This window comes from Eretmochelys imbricata, chromosome 5, assembly GCF_965152235.1.
Source record: "Eretmochelys imbricata isolate rEreImb1 chromosome 5, rEreImb1.hap1, whole genome shotgun sequence".
Taxonomy (NCBI): domain Eukaryota; kingdom Metazoa; phylum Chordata; order Testudines; family Cheloniidae; genus Eretmochelys; species Eretmochelys imbricata.
In genome coordinates, this window is record NC_135576.1 from 4957272 (window position 1) to 4981012 (window position 23741).

The 23741-nt window shown below is 52.6% G+C and overlaps 1 protein-coding gene across 1 annotated transcript; it reads left to right on the top strand.

The window, feature by feature from the left end:
• The first annotated feature begins 573 nt into the window (after nucleotides 1-573).
• On the top strand, nucleotides 574-23494 carry SPMIP6 (sperm microtubule inner protein 6). The gene is made up of 7 exons (XM_077817005.1): nucleotides 574-708; nucleotides 11355-11502; nucleotides 15224-15336; nucleotides 16605-16680; nucleotides 17608-17821; nucleotides 19833-19922; nucleotides 23389-23494. The coding sequence occupies exons 1-7, from the start codon at nucleotides 574-576 to the stop codon at nucleotides 23492-23494; spliced, it is 882 nt and encodes a 293-aa protein (XP_077673131.1).
• The last annotated feature ends 247 nt before the right edge of the window (nucleotides 23495-23741 follow it).

A 23741-nucleotide genomic window follows, 5' to 3' on the forward strand; every position in this document is an offset into this window, starting at 1 on the left:
GAAGTTTGCATAATCAGGCCCTTACATTGCAAGCTTCTTAGTGCAAGAGACCTTTTCATTTATGCCTGGTGTGGGACCAAGAACATTGCTGGCATGTACCAAATAACCTTAATATGATAGCATGGCTCCCGCTTGGACAAGGGAGCAGAAGACATACAGCAAGACGGTGTCCCCCGGAACAGGATGCCACTGGAGAACGTGGCAACCACTGGGAAAAGGTATGTGGATTTTCTGGTTCCTCGTGTTAATAGCAGCAGAGCGTGTTACATATAGGTTGGAACTTGGAGCAAATGCAGAGGTGTTGACTCTGGAGGTGATGAAGTCTCCCTGCTCATTTACTGTGACATCACCAGTGATGCAAGCAGGGCTGGTGAGTGGGAGAGGCTGTCACATTCAAGGAACACCCCAGCATGCAGAGCCCCTCTCCCTTCCCCACCAGCCACAGACGTTTGAGGGGGTGGGGAATCCTAATCTAATGACGTTGAGGCACAAGACCCCTTGGCCGATGAAGTTGACCTGTGGAGTCACTGAGTGTATTTGAAGAAGGATTCCCCCGCACGGGTGTGTTTCAAGATGTTCCTCTTCGCCCGTAAAACCAAGACCCCCATCAGCACCTACACGGACTCCTACAGAGCACCGAATAGCATGAGAAAAACCTTCCAGGAACCTCCAATGACTCTGTGGAACGAGAATAAGTTTGTGACGGAGGTAAATCCCCTCCCCCCAGCCCCCCACCCAGTAGGCAGTGTTATCAGAGGCAGGATCTCAGCTTCTGTAGTGTTCCTAAGCTCTGCCACCATGGGGTTCCTCTTCATCTCAGCTTCTGAGGAGCTCCATGAGCCCTTCAGATGCTGATTTTTATGATGGTTTGGGTGTCTTCATAAAATGTGGGTCTCCCCTTTCCACTTAGCGGTTTGACTGTGCAGCTGTGCCAGCCTGATGGTAACGGTATCGCTTTAAACTACCTAAAAGTGCAGCTGGTGAGCGAGAGGCAGTCTGTTATTGTCCTCGTTTATAAATGAGCGCTGGTCACTACTGCTGTGGGAGGGGCATAATAAATGCAGCCACTGTAGTGCTTATATAGCACTTTTCATAAGAGGCCAGTTTCGTTCTCCCCATTTTAAGATGGGGAAACTGAGGCACGGCAAGGGGAAGTGATTTGACCAAGGTCACCCAGCAGGTCAGTGGCAGAGAAAGAAACAGAACCCGTGTCTCCAGAGGCCCAGTCTATTGTCTGAGCCAGTAGGCCATATTTTTATTTGTTCATGTTCCTCTGTGCAAGAAGAGCTACATGCCAGTCCCAAATGGAAAGTTTTCACTAACAACAGTCTGTACTGAAGTCATGGTGTCCTTCGGGCCAGCCATCGCTCTTAAAGGGCAGGGATTGCATTGTTAGCTCTGTGAAGCACCTTGCTGTAGGTGCTATAAAATAATACACAGAGATGGTCCATGGAGAGTATAGGTCACAACATAAATTCGGCCACACTGGGTCAGACCAATGGTCCATCTAGCCCAGGATCCTGTCACTGACAGTGGCCGGTGCCAGATGCTTCAGAGGGAATGAACAAACAGGGCAATTACAGAGTGATCCACCCCCTGTCGTCTACTCCCAGCTTCTGGCAGCTGGAGATTTAGGGACAGCTGGAGCATGAGCTTGTGTCCCTGACTATCTTGGCTAATAGCCATTGATGGACTCCATAAACTTATTTAATTCTTTTCTGAACCCATTATTCTTTTGGCCATCACAACATCCCCTGGCAACACGTTCCACAAGTTGACTGTAATACAATATGTCCTGGCCATTTAGATTTCGATCTAACATTGCATGCTGGGCCCTATGGTCTCTATGGACCATAGTTTTATCCAAATTAGTTGCCAAAATTTGGGGGCACTTTTGTAAAGACACTCCAGAGATCGCAGACTGGCCTCTCTTGCCATGTCTTTCAGTGGATCCTGGTTAGTCTCCTTGGGTCCGAGGCTCTGTGCATTGGCCAAGCTAGAACTGGCCTGTTGCGGGGTTCCCAGCTGCAGAGGCCTGCACAATTCATCACAGTAATTTTGTCATGAGAGATTTTGAAACATGCCATGTGAATTAGATCTGGGGATGAAAACCCTGCAGAACAGCTTTTATATGCAAATGTATGATGAATTTTTGCCAGCGGGTAACACTGAACATAATATACAAAAGTTCCCCTGCCTCCAGGTTCACAATGTTCTCCACAGACATGGTATCTGAGCAGCCAGCCAGCTTCTTTCTCTGTGCATGAACTTTCCACTACATCCCTCTATGCATCTGTCCTTTGGCTTGGACTATGGTACCCAGCACCCTCTGCTGTACAGATTGTGGCAGAACTGGTGAATGACCATTAGAAAATGTTTTAGAGCTGAGGTGCAGAGCGAGAGCATCCAAAAAAGGGAGGCTAAACAATCACAGAGAGGCTCTTTCGGGGCAATGCAGGCTCAGCCTGGGCACTTAGCAGTATGGGGTGTATGACACACAGCTAAGCAGCTCTGGTGCTATCTAGATGGGGACAGCATTGCATGCATATGCTAGCCAGCTCACTGCAACTGAAGCTTGCTGCAGGCTGAGGAGGAAAGACATGCTGTACTCCAGGAGGCACTGCCAGCAGCAGCTAATTATTAGTTATCTAATCCACTTCCCGTTGCCAAGAATCGAATCACTCTAATTAGTGGGAGGGAGCCACTGGTCATGAACTGAACATAGCAAAGACTGCAACAGAGAGACTGAGGAGAGGCTGTGCGGCCCGCTCAGGCAGTCGTGGTCAGAAAGATGCGAGAAGCCGTCCCCTTGGATGGACGCCGCGGTGGGGAGGAGGGAGCTCCAAAGGATGCTGGGGACCTGGCAATGGAAGAACGGGGGTCATTTCTGTAAGCCCTGCTAATGCAGCACGGTGCTCTGTCTATCTCGGGTGGGCAGGCCACACAGAGGTTTATCAGTCTGCTGGAGCCTGCCAGGGGCTAGAGCTGGGATTTTTAGCTCTAAAAGGCTCAGGTCGGATTGCTGCTGCCAACGTCCTAGGCAGGGGGTCACACTAGGTTCTATGGGGATGTGTCTCTATCTCTCCTAACGATCCTGCCTCTCTCTCCAGCCAGCCCATGTACCCTGCTGATTACCATGGTACCTGACTGTCCCCTATCTGCCTCCATTTAAATGCCCGACAGCCGATGTGTTGTATTATTTCTGTATTACTGCACTTGTTATTAAATCGGTACATGTCTATATGCATCATAGTCCAATATACTCCCCTCATGCCCCAGGTTTCCCTCATGCCACCCTAACCCCCACGCCCCAGCTCACATCCTGGGCCCCTCTCACTGAGATGCCCCTGCTCCCTCCTGCGTGCCTCAAACCTCCCACCGCCTTGGTGTCCAGTCACCCCACACTCCGCCAGCTCCTCTGATGTGACCCTCACATCTCAGTCTCTGCTTAAGCTGCCCTCATGGCTAGGCCCCTCCACAGGCTGGCCCGAGGCTCTGCTCAGCTCAGAGGTTAGGAACTGTGATGGGGTGACGACTGGTAGGGTTGCATGGTGCCCAGGGAGTCTGATCCTAAATGCGATTACCAGAATCCCAGTCAATCTGTCTGCACACTAGACCCGGGGCCTTTCTCCCCAGCCAGCCAGGAGGTGGCCTGGGTACCTGGATACCATGCCAGCTAGCACCTGACAGGTAATGGGGCAAAGGTGAAAGATGTTATCTCAGGGGGCTCGCATAGACCACAGTGATAGCCCCAGGTCGATGGAGAGAGAGAGACTCAGAGGGAGCAATTTTGACTTAGATTTGGAGGTGGCTAGGAAATCACTGACAGTGGCAGATGAAAAATGCCAGGCCATAGGCGCCGACTCTGTGGGTGCTCTGGGGCTGCAGACCCGCCAATCATCTCCCACCCATCCCCCTCAAAATCTCCCGCCCGCCAGTGATCAGCTGTTCAGCAGCATGCAGGAGGCTCTGGGGGGAAGGAGAGGAGCATGCTCGAGGGAGGGGGTGGAATGGGGCGGGAAGAGGCAGGGCGGGGCAGAGTGGGGGGGCAGGAAGAGGCAGGCGGGGTGGGGCCGTGGAAGAAGGGGTGGAGTAGGGGCAGGGCCTAGGGCGGAGTGGGGGTCGACCACCCCCCTTCAGATCAGAAAGTCGGCACCTCTGTGCCAGGGGGTTGCCTTTGATATGATGGGCAATTGTTTCCCACCTGCCAAAGGACCCTGTTTTGATACAATCTACCTGCCTGAGGGGCTGGATCCGCAGGGATCTCACTTTTACATTTTAGCTACAATGCGGTTGATCCAACCGACTGTGACATCACTGGTGATGCAAGCAGGGCTGGTGACTGGGGGAGGAGGTCAGATTTGGGAGACAGACTTTTAATTTGCTACCATAGTACAAAGAGCCTTTTTCATAGTCTCACCCCTCAGTGTGGCTTGTGGCAGACTCCAGAAATTAACTTCCGGCATAAAGCCCTTGCTGGCTACTGAGGATCAGTTGAGACATAGTTTAGACTGAAGGTGGAATCCCTTCCAAGAGCCCATTTGAGAGATGTTCCTCTTTGCTCATAAAACAAAGACGCCCATCAGCACCTATACAGAATCTTACCGGTCGCCGTCTACTGTGAAACAGTCGTACAGGGAACGTTCTTTTACGTTGTGGGATGAAAACAAGTTTATTACACAGGTAAATCTCCCACTTCTAAGACTGCTAATCTACAGCTCTGTTAGCTGAAGGATGGGTTCCCGATGGTCTGTGAGTATAGCACCCAGGGCTCGGACTGCGTCAGATGACATAAGCCAAAGGCCCCCAAATTGAGGGGCGCGCCCCCCTAGGGGGACAGAGAGGAATGTTGGGGGGGGGCACGGCAGGTCCCAGGCCAGCCCCCATGGGGGGCGGAGAGGTAGCAACACCCAGCCCCACTCCACTCCCAGCTCTGCTCCAGCCCCGGCCCCGCACCAGGTCCCGCTCCTGGTCCCAGCCCTGCCCCCAGCCATGGCCTCAGCTTCTGCCCCCAGCCCTGGCCCCACTCTTGGCCCCAGCCCCACCCCCAGCTGTGGCCCCAGCCCCCTTACCCCTGTCCATGTCCTAGGGGGCATGGACAGGGGTAAAGTGGGGGGCGCAAAGCTCAAAAATTTGGGGACCACTGACATAAACTTAGCAGATTTGGGCTAAGTTGGGAGTGGGACAGGAGACTTCCAAACATTTTGAAGAGTGCTGCAAGCCAGGGGGTTATTTTGTGGGTTTTCCCTTAGCGGGAAAGTTGAGCAAGTGCAGAAGGATGGTGGCTGGGGTACTCTCCTGTCTTTCCAACGAGGCTTGCATCAGAATCCCTTTACCACAGGCGGCTGTGGGGCTTTTAGACTGCAAACTGTGGGTCAGGGACTTTTCTTACCATGGGCGTGTACAACACCTAGAGCACTGGGGCCTCTAGACGCTCCTGCAAAGCAAAATATCATCATCGTCGTCATCATCATCATCATCAATCTGTAGTGATTGAAGATCCCATGGTACAAGGCGGAGGGTATCATCCCTGACATCACCGCTACACCCCTTCTTCCCTCTCATTCCCACTGCAGCTGCAGGTGGGATTCCGCTTGTGTTGAACCGCTGTGCACGGCTGTTTTGTATTGTTTAAAGGCTGCTGCTCTCAGCCCTGGCGGAAGGGGGGGTCCGCTGGTGAAGTGTGTCCGGTGCTTTGCAAAGATTCCCCCGCCACGCTGATAATGTTTGGGTGTTGGGGGGAGTCAGTGGCACCCGTGATTAAATCCTGCCTGCCTTTCCACAACCCAGAGGCTCCCTGGGAGGTGGGTTGACTCACTTCCCTTAAACTGGGTCAAAATTGAGCTAAAATCTATCCTCATCATCTGCAAAAGGGGATGAGACTCCAGTCCTTTGTAAACCACTCTGAGATCTACCGTTGAAAAATGCTTTATATAAGCTAAGTATCATATTCTTCTTCCATTCACCAAGCCCCTGTCCTTAGGCCAATTCACACCCTCTCCCTTCAGATTGACAGATCTCTTTTTTCTCTCCTCCTGGGCACTGGGAGGGATCTGATCCTCTTTCACCTTCCTGTCTGTTGGGGTCACCATTGTACAACAGACACACCTGTGGGCAGCTCACCCCACAGAGGGACAAACCCCAGGACCTTTGGCTACAGCTCAGGTCTCTTACACCCTAGTTAAAGGAGAACGTAGCACTATTTACTGGATGGATTCACCACCACTTGAAGCCTTTAAATCAAGACTGGGTGTCTTTTTCTAAAAGATATGCTGCAGCTCAACCAGAAGTTATGGGCTTGACGTAGAAATCAGCTGGGGAGATTCTCTGGCCTGTACTATGCACAAGACCAGCCTAAATGGTGACAGTGAGCCCTTCTGGCCTTTAAATCGATGAATCTGCTAGGGCTCATGGCCCTGATCCTCCAAGATATTTAGGTACCTAATTCCCAGGGAGTTAAGAACCTACATATCTTTGAGGATCTGGGCCTGTATCTTCTGTGGATCTTAAGGCACAAGAAGGAATGATAGCCACATACATGGGCCCCGTTCCATCCAGCAAGCGGCAGTGGAAACACACATCTGTTGACCTCGTGACTATTCTGCTGTTCCGAGTAACAGACCAGCAATTCCTCCCTTTCTTGCCTGACTTCTACACAGCAGACACGGCTGGCTGGCTGACACTCTTGCACTGTGCTTTTTATGCCTTTGTGGCCAGGCCCATCTTTGGTCCCTGGCTTGCAGGGCTCTTTGCCAGGTAGGGTGGTGCATGGGGGCTCTTGGTGGATTTACATGGGGGAGGTCTTTGATGGGACTTGAGGTTATTGTGCACTGGTGTCAATGAAGGGTGTCTGTCTATTTAATGGCTGCTCTTTATTTTAAAGAGCCTGGGGTGGGAGTGCTTTGTCTGATAGTACAAAGCATAATAAATAAATGCTGGCTGAGAGCTGCCTGGATTCATCTTCTCCGAGACCACTGGCCCACCTCCTCCTCCGACCAGCGCTCACACATGACAGCCCCCAAAGGAAACAGAGCCACAGGGCCCAGAGCAAGGGACCAGACTGAAACTGAAAAAACGGGCAGTGGTACAGGTCTCATGGGCCCTGTGATTTGACGTAGCCTGCGGTCCCCAAGCCGAAAGCCTTTTCCACACCTCACCCACATGGGCCCTGCCCGACTCATCCAGCCTTCAGGAAGCACTGCGGTATCATAGCAATGCAGTCTGCTTTCTGGGGCACCTCTTACCCACAGTGCTCGCTGCTGCAGAAGGAGCAGGGCAGACAGGACCTTAACATGGAGAGATGGTTCCCCTGCCAATCTGGGAGGTCACAGGGTGACTGGTCCTTTAACAGTGGGGTTGGGTCTCTCAGTTCCCACCTGTGACACCAACTCACTTCCCCGCGTGGGGAAAATGAGGCATGTGAGTTGACAAGACCTGTGGGCTAGATGAGGGAGAAGACTAGGCAGGGGGAGATGGAGGTGTCTGCAGTGGTCTGCAGGGAGGTAGGAGACCTTGTGACACTGGGGGGAGACTCCAGCTAGGTAGGGCTGGAAATGGCCTGCCAAAGCAGGGAAAGACTCCAAGACAGAAGGCATGGGAGGAGGGAGCAGTGAGCCCAGGAAGGGCTGGTGGGAGAGATGAAAGAGAGCCCTGGAAGGATGAAAGCTGAGCCCAGAGCATGGGCAGGAGAGCATCTGAGCTACTGAAGATGGACTAGCCCCTTTGAAAGTGGGATCGGGCCCCATTTGAAACTGGTGTGAAGACTCTGTGTTTGGTTTTGGGCTTGTATACGCTGGAAGCGGTGGACTTATTGTTAATGGCTTAGCTGAGTATGGGCGGGAGGGCTAATCACTGAGGGGAAACTGAGGCAGGGCTGCTGCAGGATCACCCATGCCATGAGGGGGCACTTTGGTGGTGACCCTCTCACAAGAAGGTTGCTTTCAAAATGTTGAACAGCCTGAGAGTGCAAACCCCCAGACTGTCCGATGCATTTGCAGCCCTCTAGTTGGGCATTGTGCAAATCTGGACCCAGGGAGAGACCTGCAAACTCCGTTTGTTTCCTGTCTCTCTGACAGCCAGCAGACTTCTGAGCCCCACTTGGCATGGTTGTATGGTGGCTCTGGCCCCAGATGTGTCTGAAGGCACCCAGATCTTACAACGATAACAGGAGCATTACTTCCCTGCTACATAGCGCCACCCCTACCTCCTGAAGTGCGATAAGCATTCATTCATTAAACTGTGTGCTGAATTAAATGTCATCCGCTTTGATGATAATTCGTACATCTCCAGCCAGGCTGTATATCTGATCCTCTGCTTTTTCGCCATTGAATGCACAGCCAGCTAGGCATGCGGTGATCTTGCAGTGAAATTAAAGCATCTGCCATATTGGTATTAAAAAGAAACCTAGGGAACTGCAGGTCACACCTCCCAGGAGCTCCCCCTCCTAAAGTTGTCCATCACCCTCATGTCTCCTTGAAAGGCTGGCAAGTATTTTCTGGGTTGGGGAGTGTTCGAGCTCACGTATGTGGCCACAATAGAGAGGCTGCAGCCTGCAGAAATGGGTCCCGACTTGACTTGCCTCAGCTGTTCCCCTGACCCTGCTTTGTTCTGGGTGTATAGCATGGGCCTGACTTGCAGTTATTTACTTTTGATTGTGCATTGCTCCTGTGTGGGATTCCCACCCTTGTTGATTTGGAGAGGGGAGGGGTTTGATGGCAGGGGACTGGCAGAGGGAAGGAAAGGTTTGCATATAGCCCTTGGTTACAGGATTAGCTATACCATTCAGCTTTAAGCCCTCCCACCTATGGAGCAGGTTATCCAGGTGTGCATGGATTCCTGCTGATGCACCCTGGTGCTGCTGCCCGTCCTCATTCGCTATAGAACAAGTTGGAGATTTTCAGGCGGAGTCCGGCAGTATGGTCTAGGGAGTAGAGCAGGAGACTTTGAGTCAGGACGCCTGGGTTCTATTCATGGGAGCTCTCCAGTGAGCAGAGCAGGGGACTATGCACTCAGAACAATTGGTTTCTCTAAACAGCTTGGTTGCTGACTTGCTGTTTGACTTTGGGTAAGTCATTTACCCTCACTGTGCCTCAGTTTTCCATCTGTAAAGTGGGGCTAATAATAATGACCTGCCTTGAGGGTTAATAATTTGCTCCCCAAAGGAAGGGTCTGCTGAGGTGCCCAGTGCCACAGTTCAAAGGAGATTGTAAAATCTCTGCAATTGTTTTTGTAAAGTTGATGTGTCTAAGTACATCCTTATTTACTGATCGGGGGTACTCAGCTCTTTACAAGCACTGAAAGGCTAGAGGGCCTGATTGTGTTACATAAGGGCCATAATAGGTCAGACCAATGGTCCGTCTAGCCCAGTATCCCGTCTTCCGACAGTGGCCAGTGTCAGGTGCTTCAGAGGGAATGAACAGAATAAGCAACTATCAAGTGATCCATCCCCTGTCATCCACTCCCAGCTTCTGTCAATCAGAGGTTTAGGGACATGGGTTTGCGTCCCTGACCATCTTGGCTAATAGCGATTGATGGACCTGTCCTCCAGGAACTTATCTAGTTCTTTTTTGAACCCTGTTATAGTTTTGGCCTGCACAACATCCTCTGGCAAGGAGTTCCACAGGTTGACTGTGCGTTGTGTGAAAAAATACTTCCTTTTGTTTGTTTTAAACCTGCTGCCTGTTAATTTCAGTTGGTGACCCTGGTTCTTGTGGTATGAGAAGGGGTAAATCACACTTCCCTATTCACTTTCTCCACACCAGTCACGAGTTTAGAGATTTCTGACATTCTGTTGAAGCTAATGTTGAGTCTCCCGGCGGTGGCAGGATGGGGCCCACTGTACCGGCTCCAGAGAGCATACAATGCAAATAAGACCCAGCCAATCCGGTTCAAACCGCCGTTCCCTGGGCAGCCTGCTGTGCAGTGTGGTGCGTGTCTGTGCATGTTTTTAGTGGATTATGGTTGAAAAGCTTCAGCGAAGTGGGTTAGGAGAGAGCTGAGCGTGTCGCCGGGGAAAGCTACAAGGGCTCTTCCTGCGCTCACTGCAGGGGCTTTAGTTAAAGGGGCATTTCTGGGCACTTAAGAGGGAGGTCATGGGTGGTCACTTTGCGTGTGCAGTGGGTGACATCCTTGTGGTTGCTGTGCCACTTGGTATTTCTGAGATCACCCTGCTTACGAGGTCAATGCTTTTATTCCTATTTATATTTTCCTGGCATGTAGAGGCCCCCTTGTGCTGAGTACTGGACAAAGAGACAATCCCTGCCTCAAACAGCCCAATAAACAGGACAGCCCAAAGGTGGGAAGGGAAATAGACATGAACTTATGTACAGCTGGGGTTTGAACCAGCTCTTCTAAAGCCTAGTTTGGTGCCTATCCAGTAGGCCACACTACCTTCCCTACAGAGGAGACATTCACATGTTCTTACATCACTTCCAGAGATGGTGAAATGGCACCAGGCTCCATTGTTACGGGACAATATTTTGATGCAGCATCATGTGTTGTGGGATGCCAAAGCAGTACCTACGATTCCAATGCACACACACCGATAAGCATTAACCCACGGCATCCCAGAGTAGCCCAAAAATATCCAGAACAAGCCAGGGCAGTGGCTGAGTTCTAGTGAGCTTTTAAACTTCCTCTCTGCAGGCACTGGTTCTTGTACACGTTCATGTGCATATGACAAATGAACACGCATTCCTGTGTGCATGGACAGTGCCACTGGGAATCCATGAGGGAATGGTAGTGGGGCTGTTTTCTGCCCATGTGACTATTGGTCTAGTGGTAAGCCTGGAAGCTAGGAGTTTCTAAACGTTAATCCTGGCAGTACACTGATTCCTCCTTTGGCTTTTGGCTCCAATTCCATCACCTGCAAAAATAAAAGTAGGGAACCTACCTCTACAAAACACTTTGATACCTATGGATAAAAGCACCATGTTAGCGTCAGGTGTTGCCATTATATACTTTGAAGAAGAAGAGCATTCAGATTTGCATACTGAACTAGCTAACAGGTATACGACACAGCTACCTTCTACTGGCTGTAACCAAAACTGCTCAGCTGTGTGTCATAGGCCCTATATGACTAACTACGGAAGGTGAGTTGCTTTTTACTCAAGTGCAGGGGCTTTCTGAGAATGAGGTTTTCAGCTCTAGCCCTGATCTTGTTGTGACATTCTGGGTGGCCATGGTGATGAGCATATTAACAGCCATGACACGCCTTGATGCCCATGGACTTTCCCCCTTCGCTGCAGCCTTGCATTTAGTTGGCTTTATCCCAAACACAGAGGAATTTGCAAAGGGCAAGCTGGTATCATTGCAACATTTAACTGATTTCGTTCCCAACTCTCTGTTGCCTTTAGGGGTTAACGGTGCCCAGAGTGGAAAATCAGGTGAACCAAGCTCATCTGGAGAAGATGATTAAGCATGCGGTGCAGGAATATTCCTATAAGAACATGATAGAACCAACAGCCTATAGGCCAGAAAAATATTGGTTAACCAGACCCGAAGGTATTGCGGGATTGTTTAAACCACCTGCCTCACAGCCCAGCTCCCTGTCCCGCTTCTTCCAGCTCGTCCATAGCATGCTCTCACCCGGTGACGAGAACTGCACTCAGAGCCCAGGGGTTCCTAAAGAAGAGTGGGCCTCAGGGTGTCGAACAGGGGCAGATTGCCTGGGTTCATAGAATCATAGACTATCAGGGTTGGAAGGGACCTCAGCAGGTCATCTAGTCCAACCGCCTTGCTCAAAGCAGGACCAATCCCCAATTTTTGCCCCAGATCCCTAAATGGCCCCCTCAAGGATTGAACTCACAACCCTGGGTTTAGCAGGCCAATGCTCAAACCACTGAGCAATCCCTCCCCCCATTGGTGCAGGCCAGGAGGCTGTGGTACAAGCAAAGGCAGCCAGGAGCAAGCACAGTCCTCCACCCTTTGTATCCCTACCTTTGCTCCTGCAAGAAACCCTTCCCAGTCCAGTTTCCCCTCATACAGACCCTTCCTCCCCAGTGCAGAGACCCAGGCTCTTGGCTCAGCTCTGACGGTGGGGAAGCAGCTCTCTCACGGCTGGGCTCCCTGTGTGGTTCTCTGATGCTGAGATCCAGGTACCTCGTTGAGGGAGCAGGCATGGCTGGTCTGGCCCAGCCACAGACCATTCACAAGTCAGTCAAGGATGCACCCCGCCTCCCCTGGATCCTGGGCCAGCTGGCCTCAGTGCCCAGATTCCAGGTGCAGAGGCCAGGATAGTCCAAGCTGGCCAAAGGATTTGGACACCCAGTTCCCATGAGAATAAATGGGATTCCAGCGTCCAGACCTCCGGGGGTGGTTTGGAAAGTCTCAGCCCTAGATTCCAGGAACCTCAAAACCACACTGAGGTTGCACCCATTCCTCTGAGGCCTGCCCCTCCCCATGGTGCATACCCATTGCATTGTGCTCCCCTTCCCCATCTACCTGATTGCAAACTCCCCTCCTCCCCCCACTCCCACCTTCTGCCTCCATATTACTACGGCACAGGGTGGGAAGGGACAGGGGAGCTCACCTGGGGCTAGCCAGCACCCCAGCTGGCATGGAGTCAAGCTGGCTAGCTAAGCTCCCCTGTTCTCTCTGAAGAGCCCCGGGCTGGTCCACTTGCCTCTGCTCTCCTCCCAGCTGGCCCTTCGCTCTGCCCCCAGGAGGGAAGGGCAGATGGGACTGTCTGTGGGCACCTGTACGCCTGCTCCTGCCACCCGCGGGGTACAGAGAAGGGACAGCCACCTGCATGTACTTGAAGGGTATAACCATCAAGCAGCGGGGAAGGGCTCGCTGGGGCAGTGGGTCTAACTGGGAACGATGGGATGAAATTACCTGAAGGAGGATTGAGGTTGAACAGCAGGAAAAGCCTCCAGAGGTGGAGACGTACCAAGGTGTGGAATCGTCTCCCAGGGGAAGGGTGGGACCCTCATTGCCAGCTGAACTGGGCACAGCCCCGGAGCCCAGTGGGCGGAGAGCAATCCTGCGCCGGGCGGAGATGGGCTATGGCCATTTTCACTTCCTGCCATGTCCAGGTTTGACCTATTTGCTGGGCAGCCGGGGCGCTGCTCCCTGGCCCCCGCAGTGTGGCAGGCGGGGGCTCCACCATGGCCGGTACTAACCTGGCTTCTGCGGGTGCTGGGTCAGTGCTGCGCCCCCCGGCTTGGGAGGTCCATCTTCGTCCTAGAAATGGGAAGAGAAGCAAAGGGCTAGTGGGGAGGAAGGGAAGCTGATTTTAAAAAACCTAGCGTGGTTCCTCTCTCCCTCTGGCCCTCACGGCCAGGCCAGCAACACCCTGGAGAGGTGCGGTTCATGGCTCCCTGGCAGACTCCCTTGGTTCCTCACCCTGGCTGCTGACACACCAAAAGGGCTGTTCTAAAGCACAAGGCTGTTGGATGTTCCTGTTGCACCTAGGCCAAGAGTTTCCACCACAGGAGCCCAATGCTAGGCTCCTAAATCCTTATTTAAGCTCCGGCTTTTCCGAAGTGCTGGGCTCCCACTGACATCAGCTTCCCGCCCCTGATTTACATGCCTAAATAAGGCCCTCGGAGGCTGACGCTAGGCCTCTATTGTTGCAAATCTTGCTCTAGTTTCTCCGGCCCTGCTCACCGCAGCAGCCCTCGGACAGCGGCACTGTCCGCTGCTGTTCTTGAAGCCTGCTGTTGAGTGGAAGGCCCACCTTGCCGCGGGGCTGCAGAACACGTGCTATTCAGAAGTCCACATTTGGCTCAGTTCTCACACAGCGGTACCAGAGAGACTACAGTTATTTAGAATAAGAAATAAGTGCAGCATTAGCTGGTGCCCCACTGTCTATTTTTGTAGTGCCTTCTGGCCCCCAGTGTAACCACCTGATGCACAAATTCTGCCCAGAGCTCACTTAACCCACCACTGCACAGCAGCCACCTCTGGTGAGGAACACGGCTACTGTGTAACAATGTACGGGGATACTAGACCACAGTGGAGGATGGGAAATGAGGAAGAATCTACTTGATACTGAAGAAAGACTTCAGGTGGGCAGGATTCACTCCCTGAGCTCTAATTTAGCCAGGACACTGGGGTTAGCATCCTTTCTCTTGCAAACAGTGCCAGAGGCTCGTTAAAGACCATGAAGGGTCAGGGTCTCAGCTCTATGTTGCATCCAAAAGAGAGCACCTCCAGCATCCCTGAATCCCTTGGAACGGATTAATGTCTAATTCATGTGGGGACGGTGGCACCTACGAAGCCACCAGCACCGGTCCCTCCAGCATTCTGAGGTTCCCCGGCGCACACTGGACAGGCTGGAGCCGAGTTAGTCTGGATGGCGGGGCTGTTTGCCTTGGGTTTTGTTAAGGAACCCAGCCCGCACCCAGAAGCTTTTGGCTAGCTACACGGTAATCAGTTTGCAGGGGCCAAAAGGACGAATGTGATCCTGGGCTGCATAAACGTGCGAAGAGTGAGTAGGGGAAAGGCGGTGATTTGCCGTGGGTTTACAGCATTGGTGAGGCCAGTATTGGAGCATAGGTCCAGCTCTGGTGCCCACATGGTGCAAAGGGTTTTGAAAACTCAGACAAGGTGCTGCAAAAAGTCACAAAAATGATTTGGGGGTGGAAGGGGAGGAAGCCTGACTGTGAGACACTGAGAAAGCTCAGTCTGCTTAGCTTATCGAAAAGAAGATGAAGAGGTGACTTGATTTACCGTGTCTAAGCACCTTCATTGAGAGAAAATATCCAGCACTCAAGGGCTCTTTAATCTAGCAGAGTCAGGCAGAACAAGCCTCAGCAGCTGGAAGTTAAAGCCAGACAAATTCCAATTAGAAATGACACTTTTTGACAGTGATGGTGATTAACCATTGGCACAAACTATCAAGGGTAGGGGCGAGTTCTCCATTCCTTGATGTCTTCCGATCAAGACGGGTAGGGTGACCAGATGTCCCGATTTTATAGGGACAGTCCAGATATTTGGGGCTTTTTTTTATATGGGCTCCTATTACCCCCCACCTCCGTCCCGATTTTTCACACTTGCTGTCTGGTCACCCTAAAGACAGGTGCCTTTCTGGAAGAGATGCTTTAAGTTGTTGGGCTCAATACAGGGGGAACTGGGTGAAATTCTCCGGCCCATGTAATAGAGGAGGTCAGACTAGATGGTCTAAGTGTCTTTTTTGGCCTTGCCATCTAGGACTCTGCGAATCCCGTTGTTCTTCCTCCCTGGTAGGAAATGTTTGTCTGTTTGTCCATTTACATTTCAGAAAAGTACAATCCAGCTTTTGTCAGTGGAGACAAGTATGCAACGTGGAGGACAGGCCCCTACAACAGCGCGGGGTGGAATAAATATACCACCTACCTCCCCAGGCTTCCAAAGGTAAATCCTGGACCTCCAGAACGCGCCTGCTTCTCGTCCCTAGGCAGGTTGTGGCAGACGGTCAGGGAAGGGGCTATGCTTTCAAAGCGGCCTGTGGGATGTCAGTCCATGTCTCCTCCTATTCTCAAATAAGAATTGTACAGCTAGCTCCTGCTCCACTCTTTGCTTTGCAAATTTCACCCTTAATAACCCAGGTCAAAATCCAGTGTAATACTTCTTTGCCCTTGCCTAGCGCCTTCCTGCAGGGCATCTCCAACCGCTCAACACTGCAAAATGGAGTCAGTCCCCCTGCACGCTAAGCGAAATCCTGTCTTCGTCTGGCTCTAGACCATCCTCCCGAAGGACGTGAGGAGCTGCTCCAGCTACAAGAAGACTTTCCCCACTCCGTAGGGAGAGCTGTGTTTTCAGAGACAGGGTTTCAGACACAGCAAATAGCTGTAGCTAGGATCTGTGCAAACGCGGTGGGTATAAGAGGCCAGGGGAGGCTAAGCCTTGCCAACCAGCCCGCCCACTGCCTTTGGAGCATGCCACCACTGGAAAGGCGGGTGCCGCGGCCGGGGCCCAGCCTGCGCTCCGCCCCGAGGCCCCATTCCCGCTCGTCACTTTCCCCGGAAGCTCTGCCTCTTCCCATCCCCATGCTGCCCCCATGGGGGCCTCGTGGGAGAGGGTGAAGAGGTACACACAAGCGGTGGGCAACCAGCCGACTCAGGTGGCCGACTGGTGGGCAGGCACGGGGGTTTGGGGGAGGGGGCGAACAGGTACAAGCAGTGGGGGGGGGCCTTTGGGAGGTGCCCGAGTGGGGATGGACGGGGCTTCGGGGGGAGGAGACTGATCAGGTGTGGGCCTCGGGGCAGGGCCACAGTCCGGGCACACGCAGCCTCCCCAAATGGAGGAGTCCCGCGCTGCCTATGGATCCGTGGCTGTGGCATTTTCATGGCACGTGTGCTGTGTAGTTCTGTGCAATAGAAGCAGAAGGATACGGCCAAGGTAACTCTAGGTTCGCTGGAGCCTATGGAATGACTCCGGTGTTGGCCCAGTTCCCAGTGGGCAAGCGTCCGCCACGTCAGAAAAGCCACCGGCTCACTAAGCAGCATCGACACTGGCGGTCTCAGCAGAGAGGCCAAGGAAAGGATGGCGCCTGCCCTCACCGCCCACGGGCAAGGGCAGGGCAGGGGGAGGGAGGCTTGCGCTTTCCTGATCCAGGGACAAACAGGGGGCTGTGCAAGTTTGCTGAGCATACATGGAGGCTCTGAAATCTTTCCTTGCAGGAAGCAGGGATGGAGACCATTCTCCGTGGGATGCCCATGCAATACCCGCCGAAACCCGACCGGCTCAATAATTACGGTAATTGTACTGGGTCCTCCTATAACCTTACCTCGAGAGAGCAAAGATTCCAGAAGAGCCAGTGGGGGAGTCTTTAATCCACACAACACCTCGCGGGCTGGAAACACAAGGCGTCCCGCAATGAGCAGCAGTGAGATAGTTCCTTGGGAGGTTTTTGTAGGCAGCATTTCTGGGTCCCTTCAGCTGCAAAAGGCCAGGAAGCCCCTTGAACCATTCTGGAGCACAAGCTCTGCTGTTGATGTCATCTGGGGCTGTGAAGATGATGCCAGGACTTGCCGATTAACTGCCCCCAACTCAGCTACCTCCCTTCCCCTACTCACCAACCCCACAAGGCAGCTCACGGTCAGAAACCCCTGAGGTTACCAGGCTTCCTGAGGTTGTGAAGGTGTCTCCTCCCTGGGGCTGCTGGGAGTGGGGCACGGTGGACTTGGTTGATCCCTGCCACTGGTAACTTACGGTACTGCTGAGTCTCTTCATCCTGGAGGATGTTGGGGGCTTTCTTAAAGGGACACTCCCCTTGGGAAATGTTGTGGAGGGCTCCCAAGCCCTTGTGCATTGACCCACCTGCCCAGGTCACCAGCGGGGCCCTTCTGCACCAAAGCACAAACCTCTGCAGCTAGAGCTAAAGAAGCAATTCAGTAGCTGGCAGCAGTAGTAGATTGTTGTCCTGCATGTGCCACGAGAGGGGAGACACACACACACACACACACACAAGCATGGGATACTTGCTCTAGCCACTAGCCCACACACCCTCCCTTCCCCCACCCCCCATTTGGACCTGGGTTGCTATGGTTTTGCCCTAGTTGCCACGGGCTCTGTACCCAGAACGCTTGAGGGCCAGGGTCTCCGTCTAGGGCAGCGAATGTCCAGATTTCAACGCCGTGGGGTTTCCCCTCTCCCCAAACCCTTTGGCTCCTCTTGTTTCAGAAAGGGAAGTGGTGGTCAACATGCTGAACAGCTTATCCCGCAGCCAGCTCCCCTCCGTCCAGCACGGGTCTACCCTCCCCGGGAGAAAGCCCTTCCAAGGCTACTACAGCCCCTGCACCGGGCGCCACTTCTGCGTGCGGGGGATGGATTACTACGTGGACGGAGCCCCCTGCAACGAGAGGCAGCTCAACCAGCTAGTGGAGAAGATTGTAAGGTTCGGAGGGTTACGCAGTGCACATAACACTTCCCCCGCAGGGCACAGCTCGCTCAGCTGCTCTACGGGACGCATAATCCAGCCCCGTCCTTCCTCATTGCTCCTGCAGGGCTCACGGGGGGGTCAGAACTCAGGCCCCGATCCTGCCCGTCACACCCAAAGCTCCCCTGGGTGGAAGGAGAGTTTGGCATGCAGGATCAGGCCCTTGTTCCCAGCAGATGGGCATTGTGGGGCAAGGGGAAAGGAAAGGCAGCGCTCAAGGAAACATGGGTGTTCTCGGCCCCCGCCTTCACTGTCGCCCTGGGCCTAGACCACTGAACGTCATTGAGAGTTGAGCAGGAGAGGCCAGGGCGTGTAGGAGGGGAGGCTGAGGTGGGGATCAGTGCAGAGAAAGCAGAGCCCTTCCATGCCCCTTTGCAAAGGATCAACACCTTCCCTCCCGCCACCTCCAGGCACACACCCCCATCCCCTCCCATCCGGCCCCGGGGTAAGATCCCCATCTCACTCGTTCGTCTCCCCGTATTGCCACCCCCAAATGTTCAAACATCATGAGTCAGGCTCACCAAAAATCAGATTTTTAGTCGTGAGATGATGTAAAAAGAAGAGCTTGGGTGTCCTTTTGATTTGCCTTCTGCTTTTGAGCCTTTGGGGTGCACTGGGATCACATTTTGATGCTTTCTCCACAGCCCTTACTTTTTCTTTAAGAATGAAGGCTGAAGTCATCACATATCCACCTGACTCCAGGAGCTGGGGCTTTAAAGAACCCAGTAATTATCCTGAGACTCATGACAAAACCATGAGAGTTGGCAACACTCTGGCGCCTGTCCCCTTTCTCAGTCCGTTGGGTTTTCCCTGGGGGTGTTTTCATTTCTCATTCCCCTTTGCCTCCCTGCTCTCTCCGCCTCCCCCACCCTCGCTTTCCCAGCTCTCTTGTCCTCCTTTTTCCTCCCCACTAGTGCGCTGCCCCTTCCCCCCCCCACACGCCCCAGTGCTCTCCTCCCTCTCCACCCAGTGGCGGGAGCAATTGTCAGCGAGCCCAGCTGAAGTCATTAGAACTCTTTGCTTGAGTAGCCAGCAGCAGCCCTGCAGCTCCCCAAGACAGAGCTGTGAGCCAGGTACATCCCCTCTGGCACCGCAGAGGTAAGGGTAATACCCTAAAGAGGGATATATACTATCTATACACAAGCCTGGCCAGAAGCTCTGTAGCCACAGAGGCAGGGGCAGTGACCGGAAAGTGGCTACAGGGTGAGCCAAGGGTGGGACCTTCCATACAGGAGATGAGAGCAATCCTGGCAAATACATGCCAAAAAACCCAAATATTCAAAGCTCTGGGTCCTTGTGGGGCAGCAGAGGGTTCTGGAGCAATGGGCAACGTGAAGAGGACTGACCCACGGAGTTAGTGACTGAAGGGCAGGCGGAGAGGTTGCAGTAGCAGCTCTGGGTGTTAGTTTGCTTTGGATCAGGGAGGCTGCACAGAGGAACCCATTCCAGAGCTTGGGCTGTCTCTCTCTCGGTGTTTATAAAGTGCCCATCACCCATGGGGTCCAGCCACACAGAAATTACAGTTTTTACTAAGCGGGTTTCTGAACCTGGTTCATGCCACCCCTGCAATCTCCGGGGGCAGCTGCTCGCAAACCGACTTGAGAGCGGCCGATACACGTCTGCTGCTCCTGTGTGCAGACCATCCCAAAGCCCCAGCCCCGCCTTGCCTTCCAGGTCACAGGAGCTGCAGACGGTGTCTGGTGCTCGGCACCTCTAAAACCTGCCCTTAGCACGTTAGTCCCTGTGCTGCGGACAGTCCTCTCCCTGTTATCACTGCTCCATCCCAGACTCCTACCACCACCACTTGCGTCTCTGACCCTGTTGAGGCCACCACCGTGCCCCACTTGTGGGGAGACAGGAAGGATCTTTCCCACGTAAACTCGCTGACCACCAGAACGAGCGGGAACAGAGATGAGTGAGCCCGGCAGCCTGTTGCTATCGCTAACCATACCCCTTGCGTTTGTTTCAGGAATATCCCATACTGCAACTGCAGCCAAGAGACGATGGGCTATGCACCTTTGCACAACCCGCCGCAATCTTTCCCGTATATGAACCTTAAGTAAGAAAGTTAAAGCCGGGTTCAGTGGTGGGGGAAGGGCACAGTGGCTCTAAAAAATCATGGTTTACACTGGGGAGAACAGGAACCTCGCAACAGTCCTGGACTTTTCCAGTGGCTAGATCTTTCCTCATTTGGGTTTCAAGTGAATCATGACAAATGGCTGCATATATTATGGTAACCCCTGGAATACAGAGAGCTCAAGTGACTTGCCAAAGGTCACAGAGCAAGTGGCAGAAATTGCAGGGGGGGACCTTATTTTTAAGGGACAGCACCATGCTTTTATTCATGGTACAAAATAATGAAGGACCGTAAGGGACCAAACAAAGGAGGAGTGTTTGCTCTGCTCACCCTGGGGTCCTGGCCTGAGGGCAAGAGAAGCTGTTACCAAAAGGGTCGCAAGAGGCCACCTTGATGTAAAACAAAACCTGCAAGAGGCCAGGAGCCTGGGATGGTGACTTGGGCCCAGGACCAGAAGAGTGATTCCCCAGAACTATAAATGTGACTAGGAGTGTTTAAAGGAGACCTAAAAACAGGTGCGTAGATGGATTGTTTCCCTTTTGCTGCAATGCTTCACCTCCCCAGTTCCCCACCTGCAAAACAGGGGTAGCCACTGCCTGGTAGCTTTCTCGACCTGGGCAGGGATGTGAGGCTTTATTTATAGTTAATGTCTCTATTGTGCTTTGAAATCATAAAGCCCCACGTAAGTATTCGAAACTCCTGCAGACTTACAAGACTACTGAGATAGGGCGGCATCGCTTGGGATTAGTTTTTGTGCCATTTTTAACAGGTTTCCATGTCTAGCCTTTGCGACAGTAGCTTTTGTTATCCTCATCTGCCCAGAGCCCTAGTTATCCGGTGTCTCTGTTTCCACAGTGTAACCGTGGGTCACAGCTGAGGATGCCAAATTCAGGACGAACTGCTAAGAAATAGGGCAAACACAACCCAGAACTGGTGGTTATTCTTTTATAAGATAGACCGAACCAACCACAAAAGTAAACTCCTGTTTCCCCACACTGGCTAACAGGAAAACATAAAGACAGTTTCCTCAGGTGTTCCAGTTCTCATATCACCACCAAAACCACAGGATTCAGAGATGAGTGGTTCTTTACAACCACTCTCATCAGATAACAGGTTCTTCTGATCCCAAAGGACCAGCCACACACTCAGGTCAATACATAATTTAGATCTTACCCCAAAATCACGCTGGTGCCAATCCCTTAGTAGCTAAAATCTAAAGGTTTATTTATACAAAGAAAGATGAGAGTTAAAATTGGTTGAAGGAATCAATGACATACAGTAATGGCAAAGTTCTTGGTGCAGGCTTGCAGCAGTGATGAAATAAACTGCGGGCTTAAGTCAAGTCTCCTGGAGTACATCCACTGCTTGGATGGGTCATTCAGTCCTTTGTTCAGAACATCAGTTTGTAGCAAGGTTCCTCCAGAGGTAAGAAGCAGGACTGAAGACCAAATGGAGGTGTTTCCAGGACCTTTTATAACATTTGCCATGTGGAGGGCATCCCATTGTTCTTACTGTGGAAAATTAAAGCAACAAGATGGAGTTTGGAGTCACATGGGCAAGTCACATGTTCATGCCCAGTTTCCCTCAGTCATTGCAGGAAGCCATTACCTACACTCCAGAAAGTACGTTTACAGGACAGTCCACTCAGTATAGATGGGCGTCTCCCTTGATCCATTGTCAACCAAGTGTTTCTTGATGAGCCACTTAATTTGAATAGTCCCTCCAAGATGTGCTGGCTAGCTACCTTGTGGGCGTTACCCCAGGAGCAAACATTTGAAATCCAAGCATAGAGCCAACACTTATAACTTCACATACAAAAATGATACGTGCATACAGACAGCATAATCATAACCAGCAAATCATAACCTTTTCATAGGCACCTCACTTGGCAACGGGGCTCGGGTGGCACTTTAAAGGGCCCGGGGCTCCCCTGCCACTGCGGGGAGCCCCGGCCCCTTTAAAGCACCTCTGGATCTCTGGCAGCAGGGCTCAGGCGGGGGCTCCCCACAGTGGCCGGAGCACCAGGCCCTTTAAATCTCCGCCTGAGCCCAGCTGCCGGAGCCCCGGGGCCCCAGCAGGGATTTAAAATGCCCAGAGCTCTGCGGCGGACGGAGCCCCGGGCCCTTTAATTCACCCCTGAGCCCCGGGGCTCCCAGCCGCCTCTGCAGCGGGGTGATTTAAAGGCCCCACGGCTCCCAGCCAGAGCCCGAGGGCCTTTAAATCACCTCTTCTGGTTGAGGCCACACCTCTTCCTGTTGAGGCCACGTCCCCACTCAGGACTCCAGCGTACCGGTAAATCCTTTAAATTACTTTCACCCCTGGCTCTATTCAACCCCAAGTAGCCCAAAATCAGGGGTCAGGCCCCCAAAATTGTGAATTTTTTTAAAAAAATCATAAATGTTCTTATTTGCATTCTGATGTCAAATCCACTCAGGTCACATTTTCAAACTTCTCTCTGCAACCAGGAGGGCTAGAAACTGACTTATTTTTAAAAAATGAAAGCTGAGATTCTCATGTAATCACATGACTCCAGGAGCTGGGGCTTTAAGGAAAACACCAAAATAGTGCACGCATTAGCAACAGTGTTCACATGGGTGGGGAAGAATCATTTGAGCTAAAATTGGGATTGAAAATGGTTCTCCGAAGCTGGCTAAGGTAGAACAAACTTTCAGTTCGGTGGTGGGCAACCTGCAGCCCATGGGCCACATGTAGCCCATCCGGGTAATCCGCTCTTGGGCTGCGAGACAGTGTTACATTGACCATCCACAGGCACGGCCACCCGCGGCCCCCAATGGCTGCAGTTCACTGTTCCTGGCCAATGGGAGCTGCAGGAAGCGTTGCGAGCTGCAGGGACGTGCTGGCCACCACTTCCTGCAGCTCCCATTGGCCGGGAACAGCGAACCACAGCCACTGGATGCTGCAGGTAGCTGTACCTGCAGACAGTCAATGTAAACACTGACTCACGGCCTACCAGCGGATTACCCTGATGGGCCACAGGTTGCCCACCACTGCTTTATTTCATCTGCCTGGTGTTTGTATTCACCTCACTGCAGACAAAAGATACACACCAGCACGGGCTAGTTAGCTATGCAGAGATGTATTCTCTCGGGTTTTCCCATAACCCCAGAGCATGTCACGTCCCTCCCACTGGCTTCTATGCACCTTTTAGCCACTTGTCTCTCACCTGCCACACCCATCTGCCAGAGATCCCACTGACCGGGCCACCTCCTTCCCCAAATCCCAGGACCAGGCATTTGATACGGGGCAGAAAAACGGTGAGCATGTGGAAGCATCACTCTGCAGTTAATCAGCAAAGAGAATGGCTCCCAAAGCTTGCCCTTGGCAACCTCCCTGGAATCTCCTAATAAGCACCAGCAGGAAGTGGATTACCAAGGACCCTCCTGCGGTCGTGAGGCTTACGATCCATTGGTTTTTCCTCCTTTCCCAGGTGGGACACGAGTCACTTCCAGAAGGCCGGCGGGCCGCAAAAGGATAACTATGTCATCCATCCCGAGTTTGTGTCGGAGTCCTACCCCACTTCGCCGTGCTGGTAGAGAGGAGAGTCAGGCTTCCATTAAAATGGGTCTTGCCAACCTTCGCATGTTCGTTCCTTGCCATCTGTGAAACATCCCCACCCACCCACCCACCCACCTTCCCTGCGGCAGCATCGGACAAGGGGCAAAGGGAGATAAGAGGAGGGTGGAAACCTACTTTGCTGTGCAGCCGCCCTGAGCCCTCCCGCAAGCCTCTGCATGGCTGGCAACTTTGCTGCTCAAGATGGTTGGGCAGGAAAAGGGATTA